The 15,074-nt window shown below is 38.9% G+C and overlaps 1 protein-coding gene across 1 annotated transcript in view; it reads right to left on the bottom strand.

Annotated features, from left to right (window-relative positions):
• Window positions 1-11,072: 11,072 nt before the first annotated feature.
• The window catches only part of LOC118747846 (adenylyl cyclase 78C), a 95,375-nt gene continuing 91,373 nt past the window's right edge, over window positions 11,073-15,074 (bottom strand). The window contains exons 18-23 of the mRNA XM_036482023.1: window positions 14,789-14,884; window positions 14,426-14,606; window positions 12,043-12,446; window positions 11,714-11,942; window positions 11,373-11,521; window positions 11,073-11,278 (exon numbers count right to left, since the gene is read on the bottom strand). Of these exons, the coding sequence (XP_036337916.1) occupies window positions 11,165-11,278; window positions 11,373-11,521; window positions 11,714-11,942; window positions 12,043-12,446; window positions 14,426-14,606; window positions 14,789-14,884 (1,173 nt within the window). The 3' untranslated portion in view covers window positions 11,073-11,164. The remainder of the gene's footprint in view (window positions 11,279-11,372; window positions 11,522-11,713; window positions 11,943-12,042; window positions 12,447-14,425; window positions 14,607-14,788; window positions 14,885-15,074) is intronic.

Here is a 15,074-nt window from a genome sequence, read left to right as displayed (position 1 = left end):
ACACAACACAACACAACACAACACAACACAACACAACACAACACAACTCAACTCAACTCAACGGAACTTGCAGACAACGACCACCTGTTGTTCGAAGCTTTGTCGTTAGCCAGCTTCGATTTCACGAGGATCCCTACTCATGGCCGGAGATGACTTCGCCTCCTCAGAACCCCACCCGGACAGAGACAGCTTTGGGTGTCGGGTCCGAAGACCCCCGCTGCTCGAAATTTGCGTAATTTTCATTGTTTTGTTGTTGTTTATATTCATCTTGTTCGTACGACCACCTGCCTGAAGAGGCGGGCGCAGTGTTCTAAGTTATATATGGATGTAAGGGGAATCTCAACGGTCCACTACGGCAGTGCCCCACCGTTAGTCCTTGAGGCAACCCGTTGTCAGGAAGGTGCCATTATAATACAGCCGGTCTAGTAACCCCCCAATGGCAAACCCCCCAATGGATTAGTGTGTCGCCAGTTCCAACCTTGGAGTTGGAATGAAGTGTAGATATGATAGCTTAGCGGACCGACCAAGAAGCGGTATAGCTAATGTGACCAACCGTACTTCTTTCAGAAGTACAGTCTTCTTTTTTAGCCATTGTATTTCGTACTTCGCAGTATAGTACAGTCAAATGTACTTCTTTAGAATATTTTGTACTTCTGGACGATCGTCATATCGCCTGGGCGATAAATTCGTTCAAACAATTCAAGTCGCCGGGAACCGATGGCATCACACCTGCGTAGCTGCAAAGGGTTCTGGAGGTGTCGTGCAATTAGTTACCTCCAATTTATACAAACTGCGTGCGGACCGCGTACATCGCTAAGGCCTGGAGGGTAGCCAGTGTTGCGTTCATCCCGAAGGCCGGAAAAGGCTCGCATGTTTCTCCTAGGAAATTAAGGCCTATCAGCCTGTCTTCGTTTTTGCTAATAATGCTAGAGAGACTGATAGATCCATACATAAGAAACGGGATTCCTCGAAACAGTCTTTCAAGAGCTCAACATCCTTATTGCAAGGAAAGGTCGGTGAAATCGCCCTGCACACATCGGTAAGGTCGTTAAAGGAAACCTTCACACATAAATATTTTGCAGTAGGGGCCTTCCTCGATTACGAGGGTCCTTCAACAATGTCACTCCAGAGGCAATAGTCAAGTCTACAACTCAGAGTCAATAGGAGCACTCCGTAATGCGGGGTTCTCTCTCCCCTGTAGGGGAGCTATCGGAAAAAAGGTGAGGTCTCTCGCCCAAAGTAATTCATTAGCTCTATGAAATCAGATTTGAGCCTATTTTGTTGCACGGAGCACTTGTCTGGTGGAACCCATTAGGTTTACAGCGGATCACCCTAATAGGAATTAGTGGAGCATTAGGAATCTAACCTACACTGGCGCTTAACGCCATGTTGAACACAGCGGATATTGCAGACAGAATTGTCGCAGCAGTTCTGGAGAGCTGTGAACACATAGATTACAGCGCCGCTGAAATGTCTGGCAAAAGCTCCTTCTCTACCTATAATCCCTCAAGATAGTACTGGGTAGGGCTGGGTTGAAGACAGGGTTGGTGGAGGTGTCTTCTGTCGGGAAATATCCACCAAAAGTTTGTTCAGGCTACCGGCCTTCTTCAAAGTCTTTCTGGTGGAAAAAGTTGTCACAAAGGAAGAGGTAGACTCACTGCTAAAGAGTGTGATGGAAATCGGTAAATGAATGTCTCATCTCTCTATCAACCGCGTCGGTGTACTTATTAATCAGGCTAGTTTTGGTTACGGGTCACAGTAACTTCACGGGAAACGGTGGTGTGGCTGATGACCTGCCATTGGAAAGGCACCCTTAAAATGTTATCTTCAAATAATGAGTAACTAGGCACGCCTCTGTCCTCATGCGGTACACTCTTGGATGGGTGGGCCTAGTGTTAGCTCGGTGAGTGCTAGACTAACACGCATACTTCGTAATCGCGATAATGAAATTGCATACTCTACTAAGTACCTAATAAAATGGACAAAAGAAAGCGATGCTCCTTTTGTGACATAAAAAAGGAAAGGAAGACGTTTCGCTGTTGCTTTAAAATACTTTTTGCAGCGCAAGACGCGAGTGACCCATCGTTACCCCTTAAAGGTGCCGAAAAACACATTACCTTTCAAGGGCAAGTGATGGGAGTTCTGACAGGCCATTGTGCGATTATTTAGTATTCACGCGGTAAGACTAGCAGTTTCAACTGATCTCTTTTGGATCAGATGTCAAGAGGAAGATGAGGTGAAATCATCTCCACTCTTTCTGTTAGACTGTCCAACCTTTACGGGGCTAAGATGGAAGCATTTTGGCTCGCACTTCTCAACTAACACTGAGCTCTCAGGGATTGAAATTACCCGCATTCGAAATTTTGGTAATTGGCTCGCGGCGCTCCGCCGACTAAATTAAGGGTCTCCGTTCAGTTTTTTCGTGGTATACGCTACCAACGTGGAGAAATATGCGCGTTTCAGACGCATAGATCAGAAATTGATTTCACCATTTCAGTTCCGCAAATAATGCTTTTGGCAAACGTAAAGTAAACATATTTAAAAAAAAAGGAATTGCAAAAATCGTGGTAATAAAAAAATTAAAATAGCCTCAATGCGTCATTTCATTGCCTGCGTAATTTTAGTATGGACATGTGTGAATTCATACTCATCTACATACATATGTATGTATGTACATTTGTGGCCCTGGAACTTAATTGCTAATGTTTACAATTTCGGAATGGCGTTCGGGAACACACACGCAGGCAAATCCATTTGTATGTATGCAACTAAGTACTATGGAGCATAGCTGGCGGTGCCTTCCGGTCAAGTGCTACCAATATAAATAAATAAAAACGTGTACTTTGCACCTCCATAGGTTATACATACTACATATGTACATATGTGGACGTAGACCGAGCGCGCAGCAGAGTGCCTCAGTTACCAAGTGCTTGAAATGTGTTTCTATGTAGCGCCACCGCCAATCAATCGAATGCCAGAAAAACAGAACCACAGATCAATGGTGAACGCGTCGTCAAATGGAAGCAAAAAAAAAAAACGTGCTGCATGGAAATTACGAGCGATAGCATTCAGCAGCTGCTGGTAGTACTTAATGAGTAGAACCGGCGAGCAAAATTGTCTTGATGCTGATTGAAACGAACGCTGAGGCACATTATGATGTGCTGTGTTGTTGTTGCTTTTGCTGCCTCACTGTCCGTCCACTCCATGGTTCTCGACTACTCGACTACTCGACTGCTGACGCCAATACGATTTATGAATGAAATTCAAAACGTCGGTACGCTCTGCCTTGCTGACGTCCGCATTGTTTTTGCTATTTTGTGTGGATACATGTGGTGACTGGAGTTGGCTGGCTAGCAACAATAAGCAACACCAGAGTAATTAAATATAAATAACAAAAAGAAAAAAACAAAGTCTACTATACAAATGTGGATATCTGTATGTATGTATTTATGTATGGAAGCAGCGGCAGAAGGGAAGCAGCGGTGAAGCAAATGAGTGAGTGCGGCAGTAAGCTGAGCATAGGACGTGGGAGTTGAGGAAGTGGAAAGTCGCCATGTGGAAATGTAAATGAAAATGTGAAAGAATTCGAATTGTTTGCCTTCATCAGCATGAATAGCTGCATAGATATGTTTATGTACGTACATACCTGCATTCAGTTGCACCTACCTATGTATCTACATACATATGGTATGTATGTATGTATCTGCTTATATGAAAGTAAACACATTTGTAGGTTGTCGAACGGCTGAACGAACGGACAGTGGGCGACACGCGCAGCTAATGGTTGGTGTCGTACAAGTGGCTGATACTTGACTTGGAATGAGTGAATGTGGTAGGCAGTTTGACCGGGTGCAAGTACGGTGTGACACTGCATGGCACCACATGTCAACACGCCTATGAACCTGTCCGTGGTACAGCATACAGTGGTCAATAAAAATGTACAAAATTGGTTTAGTTTGTTTACATAGTACATATGTATGTATGTACATATTGGCCAATCCATGTCAAATCGACCAATGGCTGAAATCGAAAATTTTTAATCAGGATGATTTTTGGTCAGAGCTTTTATCATATCGCAAAGTTCTGCCAAAGGAAAAATATATTTTTTCCCCAAAGTTAAAGTTTACACATACATATTTTGAAAATCTAAAAACTATTATAGTCACAAAAATGGTTCCGGTCTAGTTTTAAAATAAAAAAAAAATAAAAAAAAAAAATTTAAGAGTTTTGAATTAAAAAAATATATGTATAAAAGCGAAAACTTTTGAAAATTTTAAGAGGTTTTTAAAGATTTGAATTTTTGTACTTCGAAGAAAATTGTGTCTTGAAAACTTTGAATAAAGTTGTGTTAAACAATTTTCATTTAGTTCGAATGAGTTTTTAACTTAAGCCCAAAATACAATAACGCAGTGGCAGTGGCAGCGGCAGTTTTTCGAAATCAGCTGTTTTTTAGAAAGTGTGGTGTCCAATGAAGCGACTCACAATACAGCAGTGGCAGCTAGCAGTACTGCTCAGTTTAGCCCAAATTCTAAATTCACTGCCACTGCCTTCATCGCAGCAAACTTCGCATGCTGAATTTGACATAAATGAAACGCAGCCAACATCTGTTGATGTCACTGAAGCCTAAAAGGCAACAACAAAAATGTAAACAAACAAAAGGGAATGTCAAAAAAAGCAGTCACTGACAACGCCGTATTGTGTTTGCTGCGGCATTGACTGCCAATATTAGCAGTAACAGCTGATTTTAAAAACTGTCACTGCCACTGCCACTGCGCTATTGTGTTTTGGCCTTTAGAGTACGCAAACATTTTTTTTTCAAAGTTCGAAATTCAAAAAAAAAATTTTTAAATCAAAAAAATCACCTTCTTGAAAATTTGAGGATCTTTTAAGATCAGTTGGAAGTTCTGTATATAAAGGTACGGGTAACGTGAGCAGCCCTTGTGCGAGATGCGAGTGGCGCCTTGAGTCACGGCAGGGCTCACTCAAGCCTGCAGTGTCTGCTCACCAGTAGGTGCAGCTACAAGCGTGGGTCTGTCTTTAAGCAAAAGCGTATACCTTGTTGAAAACCCAAATAATCTCAGCAATGAGTCGTGCGCTGGGTTTGGGTTCCGCCACGTAAAACCCTCTTGCAATGAAAAAGACAGCAATGCGTCGGATGAGACCCCCCGTTTGATGACAACCCGGCAAATGTTTGAAGGAAGAAAATGTTTAAAGAAAGTTTCCTTTATGAAGCGATATTCCGTGATACTAATACAGCTGCGTAAATTGACCTCGAGCAATATCATTCAGCTGGTCTTCCGGCGCCAGGTAGAGAGAAGAAGGAACGAATGGTATGCTATGTTAAGCTCGACCGAAATCCGGTAAAGCGGTAATCGCACCAATTAAGCAGAAGTAGAAAAAGACAATTGCTTGCGCCCACAGATATAAAAATTAGCAACAAAAGTTTTCTCACAACTAATGAATGCTACAAAAAAAAAAAAAATAGTTCGTAAACTAAAACAATTTGTTGCTGCTCACTGTGTGTGTCGAAGATGCGCTTCGCGGCTGTTGTTGGTCACCGCTGTTTGCTACCAGAGACTATTTTTAAATATTTCTTTCACAATTGCCTGCCCACATTTCTTCCAAGTAGATTATTATTGTAAGATTTTGGGGTTCATTTTCCACGAACTCTACATGTGGCATGAAAATGTTCCGGTCTTCGGTCTTCGGTCTTCGGTCTCCGGTCTCTTTGTTAATGCGTGTGTCAGCAGTCCACACCAATCAGCAGCGCGCCGCGCAGCGAAACGTAACGAACGTGGGAAGCACTCAAATGTTAGCTGGAAGGTGAACTAAGGAATAGTTAGACAACCACCATTTGGTTTGTCTTAGGCGAATTTCGTTTTGGTCGGTGCATCGTGCGATTACCGCATCGCAGCAATTCTTTGACTAATATAAATTCTCGTACCTATGTATCTACAAATGAATGCCCATCGTCAAATTAAGTGGTGGCTGCATTTAAATGAGTCTTTATATTTTACGATGGTGTATTCTCAATAATTTATTTAATTTGTATTCAGTTTCATTATATTTACTAGGTGGAATGATAGAAAACTGCACGCACAGCTACATATATGAATTTATGTATGTGTTTGTTTAGTGCGTAAGTGCAGACAGGTATGAATGTGTGCATTTCCATTTGCTGGCTTTATGTTGTTGTTCGTGATTGCATTCTCAAACAGCGCAGGTAGTGAAGCCACTTTGATCAAATGACTTGACTGCAGGGGGATTTCATTCATGAGCTAATGACTTTGACCCGCTGTTCGAGGTTTGATGACAGATGTGGGCTCTGTGGAAGTGCTGTTACTGATTGCTGTCAAGTAAAAAACTGGATAATGACAAATTTGGCGCGTAAATATGTATGAGCGAAGAAATTTAATGAATTGAAAATGCCAAAAACCATTACTTCACTACGGTTATATTGATTAGCCCACTCAGTAAGGTACTATTTAAAAAAAAGTTTTAAATTGTGATATAAAAAGAAAATGCTATGCTAATAAAATGTTGTCGTTCATATTGTTAAAAGAAAATCTTTTTAGTCCTACATATTTGAGTAAAAAATTTTTTTTTTAAGTTGTATAAAAATCTGAAGACAAAAATGATGCAATTTAATAATTTTTTCTACAAAAAAAAATGTTCCCCAGAAATAATTTCTTGCAAATTTTGCTAAGTTTATTTAATTTTCGTAAAAAATGGTTTTTGTGCTCAAAAAGTATTTTTTTACGAATAAACAATTTTTTTACATCATTTCCTCTCAAACACAAATACATACATATTATAATTCAAATTAAATTAAAATTATTTTTTTACCGAAGAAAATATTTATTTCCCAAGAAAATATATGCACATTCCCTAAAAAAAACTTTTTAGTAATTATTTTCGTAAAAACATACTTTTTTTCTAAAATATACGTACAATTTTCTAATTTTATTTATTTTCTCAGATGCTTAAAACCTAAAAAAAAAAACTAAAAAATTTATATTATGTAAATACACAATAAATCCAAGTAAAATTTAAATTATTATTTTTTCTCAAAACAAATTTACCTTTTTCCTAAATAATTATTTTTCCCTAAAAAATCCCAAAATGTTTTCCCAAAAATCATTTCCTTTAAAAAATAAATACATATTACAACTCAAATTAAATTAAAACAATTATTTTACCAAAAAAAAAAATATTTTTTTTCACTAAAAAAAATTTCCTTAAAAAAACATATTGCCATATTAGTTATTATTTCGGTAACTTTTTATTAGTTTATTTACTTTCGCAAATGCTTGCTTTTGCTTTCTAAAGAGAAAAAAAGTATGCACATGCATATTACCAGTGAAACATTTCAATCTGGGACTGATCTGAAGCCACTTAATAAATTTGTACATGAGGAACTTTAGCCTTTCATACAGTATAGCCAATAGGACCTTATATGAAATGATGGGAAGGCTTAACACACAGTAATTGACGCAAATAGCAGGCACTATATTCTTGTGGATTGGCCAGTAAGACTCGTTATCTTCGAGCATGCATTGATCACATCAAAATGCGCTTAGCAGCTGAAATATGCGAGCAATCAGCTCTTGGATGCCGTATTTCAGTTATTTAAGCGGTATTGCATCGACTGCGGCGTGTTCCTTTTTGCGCGGTGGAGGTTTGCCTTTGCGTGCCGAGCGCGTTATTTAGAGCATATTGACAAATGTTCTATAAAATTTATTTAATGCAAGGCGTACACTTTTCACTTAGGACACTGTCTCTATAGATAACTTTTTATCTATGTAAAAAACAAAAAAAAAAAAAAAAACAATTTTCAAAATAAAACCAGACAATTTCTATTTATTTAATTTTTATTTAAAGCTAACGACTAGACGAACAATAGTAGTTAAAAATTGGTAAAATAAAGTTGTTACGCATATAAATCAATATTATATTATGTTAGATTCATTTGTATTTAACTATATATATATGTTAGTATTTAACTATGTTGACAGAATCAAGCATATAACTTGTATTTGTATGAATGTATGCACCACTGAGTTTTGAAAAAAAAGATAAATACGTATGCGCTTTGTGTTCTCATTTATAAAGTCATGGACCGCGGCATTAAGGATCCGTGACGATATTAACTCGCGCCGCGTGGGCTCCTAAGGGACAATGTCCGGTAAGTAAACCTGTCAGAATCGAGAGCTGGCGCTTAGTCAGCAACAGAAGCTCCCTTCACCGCCCGTGGTCAATATGCGGTCATAAAGACCTTGCAACCTTGCATTACGGGCTTTTTTGCCCAGAGCGTTCGCTGAGTCGACTATGAGCCCATCGGTCCAGAATCAGGCCGCCGGTTGCCAACGGAACTCCTATGCCCTCCTTGTCCGAGGTTATGGCGTGGGGGGTGCACTGCCTAGCCAATTCATTAGCCCTGCAATTTCACGTGATATCAGCTTGATTTGGAAGTATTCCGTGGCAGTTGAGAGAGAGGTCAGGCATTCCCCAACAAGTTTCGAACGTACCATCAGCTATTCCAGCGCCCTGATTGCCGCTTGGCTATCAGAGTAGATATTTACCCTCCTAGTCAGCAAAACATTGGCGCATAGCCAATCGGCTGTCTCTTTTATAGCGGCCAACTCTGCCTGAAAGGCGCTGCAGAGATCCGGCAGTCTGAACATAAGATCTATTGAAAGTTCCTGACAGTAGGCACTTCCTCCAACTCTGCTGTCCAGATTTAATCCATCCGTGAAGATGTTTATTGGACCTCTGCTTCAGATACTGCCATTCTCTCATTTACCCCTTGGGGGGATGCACGTGGAGAAGAAGCTGTTTGAAGCCAGCCTCGGAGCATTCCTATCTATTTCTGCCGGTAGGAGGCCGAAGCTTTTCAGAATTGTCGAGTGCCAATATGCTGGGTTAAAAGAGAATCCACAGCTTTTGAGCCTAATGGCTGTGTGAACTGCCGCTGCTTTGTGCGCAATATAACCAGGTACGATCCCGAGCATAGCATTTAGGGCTAGGAGTGGTCCGGATCGCTCCCCTGATTTCAATGAAGACCTTTGCACGCGCCGACTTCACAACTATGTTAAATGATCACAAGGTCAATTTGGGAGAGAGTCCCTAGTTTTTTTCTAAAAAAAGTGGCGTGCAAGCAAGGTAAACTATCAACTCCTTGTTGACGGCTGCATACAAATGTGTATTGTGGCTGTAATCGACTCTGTCGTGCCACTCAACTTCACACTGATCTTCCTTGTGAAGAGACAGTCAACGCCTTGTAGATTACTTTTCTCCGCCACTGGGACAAAGTACCTCCAGACCACATACAGCCATTGCATTACAATTAAAAAAAAGGCGTGAGTACCAGATACTCATGAAATTTGATGTGTAAACATCTTACTTGTCTCGAAATGATATAGAACCAGTCCCTGAAATCCTGAACTAGTTCCAAAATTGCCCCCATAATTAACCGAAACTAGTCTCGAAATAGACCCGAATTAAAAATGATCAAAAGATCCAGAACCAAACCCGAAATGGTCCTGAATAGGTCCCGAAAGGGTTTCGAAGTGATCCCGAACTCTTCCCTAATGGTCTTGAAATAGTTCTAAACAAGCCACAAAATGGACGAAACAGTTTTGAAGTGTTCCTAAAATAACTAAAAATAACTAAAAACTAGTGTCGAAATGATCCAGAACTAGTCCAAAAATGGCCCTCAAATAGTCGTGAGCTAACCCTAAATTACCTTGAACAGGCCCCAAAATGGGCTGTAATAGCCCTGCACTAGTCCAGAAATGTTTATTTGTACACACAAGAAGCAGCTACAAATTTTCTGCTGGATTAACGCATATTTTACCCATACCGAGCGCTAAGATGTTTACAGATAAAAAAAATTTGTAAAAAAAGTGTACTTACCCCGCAAACATATTCTGAGCGCTCAGAATATATGAGTCGGAAAAGAGTCCTAGGTAAGTAAGAAATATGAGTTTCAAAAACAAACATTTTTTTACTCTTATATGAATCTTTTAGGAGTCATATATGATCCAAGTTATGAGCCAGCACTTTGTGCCAGTATAAAAACAATAACGACTAGAAATTTATATCTAAACTTGTTTATACAGATATGAAAAATAATTAGGAAGGAAAAATAAACAAAATTTAGCTGCAGCAACTGCTATTACATGAATGCTGCAATATATGAACATATGTATATATGTATGCGCAGAGGTTTGTATATAAATATGCAACAGTATTTGAAATGAATTCCTTGCTAACATGGCTCTAAAGTAAGTTCATTAAGAGAGTTGAAGAATAAAGCCAATAAGAGTCACAGAACAGCATACAATGAGACTCCGAAAGTAGTCATTTATGAGTCCAATAAGAGTCATTTAAGAGCTTCAAAAAGAGTCCAAAATGAGCCGTATATGAGGCCAATAAGAGTCCAATATGACTCATATTGAGGCTCATTTGATGTATGAATTTAAGCTCATATAGGTCGACCTACGCAGGAAGGGAAACACCCTCATTTCGGACTCTTAAATGAGCTCATAATGAACACAAAGGCTCCGAAATGGGATTTCTTAAAGACTCATTTATGACTCCAAATGTTTGCTGGGTATGTACCAATAAGTGCATACATACATACAAATTTCCTTCCTTTGATTACTTAGCTTTTAAGAAAATTTTAAAATCGCCTTGACATTTGTTTAAGTTTTCATACAATTACATAAAATAAAGCTAGATAAATCTGTTCACATTCACATTTGCCAACAGCAATTGCATCGTAGACACTTAAGTACATACATACAGTAATTTATACATTTTATCTACATACATACATATAGTATATTTAGTACGTATGTATCTGAATCTAAGTTACTAACTTATTAAAAAATGCTCCAAAAATAAATGCACTTTTTGCTTAATTGAAATCAGTTTACACCAAAGGGATCACTGGGAAGTGCTTGTCAAACTTTTTTTAACTTTCGAAAAAGTGATATTCTTTGTACGTAAATATCTTTACTAAACTAATTTTTTTATATATGTATATAAATATAGCTAATATACTCGTATAATAAATAAGTGTCACATAGTTGTATTTAGTAGTAAATTAAAATTGGTCGCCTTGCGCTGGTGCGTCGACTTACACCCAATTGCGCATTGGCTATAAAGCATCATTGTGACTTTTGGACAGCGTCGTCTCAATCTGATCGATGCGTCGAAATGACGAGATGTACGAATTACTGGTCTGTGTTACTATCGAGTTGTTGGACGAGCTCTGCAACAAAGTAGCAAAAAAAAAAAAGAGAAAAAGAACGAAAATTAATTACCACTTAGCCAATTCTCTTCGATGGACGTTCAAAATGTGCCACCTTCTTCTGTCGATATGAGCGACCACGCACTCGTGTTGTATTCCGCCTCACCGGATTGTTGGTGGTGGTAGACTTTTGCGATAGACGCACTGAACTGAAGGTACTACCACGACGACCACGTCTTATTTGCGGTGAGGGAGTGCCAGTCGCTGCAAATCCATTGAAAGCGATAAAAAAATAGAACCAATTGTATGTATGTAAATAACTTTACATATGTACTACATGTATGTTTGTATTTTTTGTAAATATCTATATACACATGCATGCAAGCAGCGTATATATGTACATACATATGTACATACAAACAAACAACTGCCAAATTATATATTGATGACTCTTACGTGTGCCTGCTATGGTTGTGCTACGTTTCGATGCCTGCAACATGCCGAACACCACAGCGCTGAAGGAGCCATGATGCGATGTCTGGCGTTGTAAGTTGGGCGTCTGCGATAATGGCACACCCGCCGGCAGTCGCACCGGTGACGATAATTGACTTTCATTGGCGCCTCTAGGATGCACAAAGTACGTGACCATTAGGCCTTTGCCCTTTACATTTATCTCGCCGCGTTTCTAGGTTAAAAAAAAAAATGTGAATGTGAGACCCCCAAAAAAGAAAACAAAATAATTGTCCTCAACTAAATATGTTTGTATGTAAATTTTTATTACTAACCACACACGTGTACCCCTTGCCTTTTAGCAGCTCTGAAGTTTTGGTAGGCACTTGTATGCGCCAATTCTCGCCGGTGGAGTCCATACGTGAGGCCACGTTCACCGTATTGCCCCAGATGTCATAGACGGGCTTGCGCGCGCCAATCACACCGCTCACCAAGGGACCGCTACAGATGCCCACGCGCAACTGAAAGTTGTTGAATGCTTCCTTGTTGATTTCCTCCAATTTTTGTTTCATGGCAAAGGCAAACTCAACCAAATCACAAACGCTGTCTTCCGCTGTCTCCCCGCGTGCATTCAAATGTGCTGAATTTAGACCGGAAGCGGCCATATAGGTGGCGCCAACAGTCTTGATTTTCTCTATGGACGCAAAGCGGGGTTCCTCCAGGAGTTCGTCGAAATCGCCTGGGGATTGGAAAAGAGGACAATAGTTTAATTAACTTGTAATTGTCAATTAACAGTGCGTTTTTATATAAACTAAAAATACGAAAATGTAATACTGGTGTGGTTGGCTAAGCTGCGGGCCTAGGCACACGAACCAGGAGTGCTATTTACGGATATGCTTATGGAGCGTCTTGGAAAGGTGCCTCTGTCGCAAAGCGGATAAGGGAGGTATCATGACACTGTAGAATGCGAGGAGGCGACGAAAAAAATTCCAAGCCAGATTTTTAGTTGTCCGGTGTGCGAATCCGAAAACTCGTATACAGTTTCACCCTCCTCAGGAATGAATTGCATCTATTCGCATCAAAAATAGGTTCAACAAAATATGTTTAACAGCTAAATTTCAGCCCACGAGCCTACGGAGGAGAAAGACGATGAGATTAAAGGGCGATTGACAACTTTAACGCTAAGGTCTACTTGACCTAGACGTGGTCAAAAAGGCAATAACGAGGCTTAAGTGCAACAAAGCTCCCAGAGCTGAAGGAATCCTAACTGATTTGTTCAAAGTCGACAAATGAAAATCTCATCTGATGAAAAAATGCCCGAATATTGAAAATTCAGTGTTTGATTATCGCAGAAGAAGGCTTCTTAGTATTGCTTATAAGGTCTTGTGGTGTCGGATTTGACAAATCCATCATTGAGCCATCAAAGCTTAGAAAATAACCTCTGCAAGCAAATCGACAACCAACCGCTGTGTCGTTTAAAGGCTGCTTTTGATAGGAATAAATGGATAGATGCTGCCTCCACAACGCCATGTGTAAATTTCAGATGCTTGTAAAACTTATACGACTATTAGCAGTGACGTCGAGCACCGTTTTAAGTTCAGTCCAAACGGGATGGGCCCTGACAAGCTAAATGTAATGAAACAGGAAAACTTAAATAAATTTTAATAATTCAAAACCACTACTTTATAATTTTTTTTCAATTAATGAACACCTACGTGTACTATATTTTTATAATACTTATAGACTTAAGATTATTAGAAAAAAAGGAACAGTCCAACGCCTTCGTCTTGGTCTGCAGGCTATGTGGTATGGTTAAGAGCATATCCAAGTCAAAAACGAAAGCACACACTAAGAAAAAAATATCGATAACAAAATCGATGAAAATATCGACAGGAAAATCGATAGAAAAATCGATAAAAACATCGATAGAAATATCGACAACAAAATCAAGAACAAAATCGATAGCTAAATCGATTACAAAATCTATCAAAAAATCTATTACAAAATATCAATAACAAAAACGATAACAATATCCATAGCAAAATTAATAAAAATATCGATAATAAAACCGATAAAAATATTAGGGACGTGAACCGGATGAAAAATTTGGTCGGTTCGTACCGTTTTTGCACTTTTGGATTGGTTCGTCAAAGTGGTTTTTTGGCTTTTGAACCGGGGTTTCGGTTCGATTCAACGGTTCAAAAAAAAAAAAAAATTACGCGCAAGTTTAAGTGTCATGTGTCAAGTGCAACAACGCGCAAGGTTAAGGGTCAAGTGTCTGTCAAATGAGATGGGTTGCCTTTACATCTGATATTGTCACATGGTAAATAAACATGGTGGGTACCAAAAACAAAAAAAGTGGCTACATTTATCTATTGAAAATTGGTTGAAACGAACCTTTCAATCTTTATAGAAAGTGGTTCGGTTTTCGGTTCGGATCAAACATTTGTGGAAAAGAGCGGTTTTCCGGTTCAAAATCGGTTCGGTTCAAAACCGGTTTACGTCCCTGAAAAATATCGATAACAAAAGCGATGACAATATCGATAGCAAAATCGATAAAAATATCGGTAACAAAACCGATAAAAATATCGATGACTAAATCGATAAAAACATCGACAACAAAATCGATAAATATATCGATAACAAAATCGATAATAATATCGATAACAAAATCGAAAAACCAAATTAATAGCTATTAGTTCTACCAATATCACTTACATATAATCTCATTCAATATCCGTATGCATGCCTTGCCATTGTCGATGTCCTCCGAATAGAAATCCTGAAAATTGGGTATAGAAGCAAACATAACACCACAAAGTGCATGGTTTTTCGAATACAATTCGTCAGTGTGTTCATCGGAGAGATAATAGGCGGCAACATGATCTGGCAAAATATTCTAAAAACAAATAATGGAAGTATGTAAGCAATCAAACGTACGTATTTAATATAATTAAATTTTTTAAAACAAATCAGTGCAACAAAATAGTTTCTTTAATTTTTTGTGCCAAGCACCACTAAATAGTGAAAAATACTTGAGCAAACTTAAAAGAAAGCAAAATGCGCAAACATTTATTTTACCTTAATTAATGTGTCGTTAAGTGCACGATTCGATTTCATATTCATTAATTCACGCTCAGCTTGCTCCTTCCAAATGAAATCCAAACGCGAAGTGACCTGGCGTTTCATTGCGCAGCCAAGTATTTCGAACACAAGAAAAAATAAGAAGAAATAAAAATAAATGGAAAAATGAGAAAAGAATGAGAAAATAGAAAAAACGTCATTAATTACGTGCAAAAACATAGATGGTACATATTTTAATTGTTTGCTGACTGACTCCTTGTGGGCGCTGACTGTGAATGCCACG

Source organism: Rhagoletis pomonella, unplaced genomic scaffold (assembly GCF_013731165.1).
Source record: "Rhagoletis pomonella isolate Grant_MI unplaced genomic scaffold, Rhpom_1.0 Rhpom_scaffold_00012, whole genome shotgun sequence".
In the NCBI taxonomy this organism is placed as follows: domain Eukaryota; kingdom Metazoa; phylum Arthropoda; class Insecta; order Diptera; family Tephritidae; genus Rhagoletis; species Rhagoletis pomonella.
This window is presented reverse-complemented; position numbering and strand designations above follow the sequence as displayed.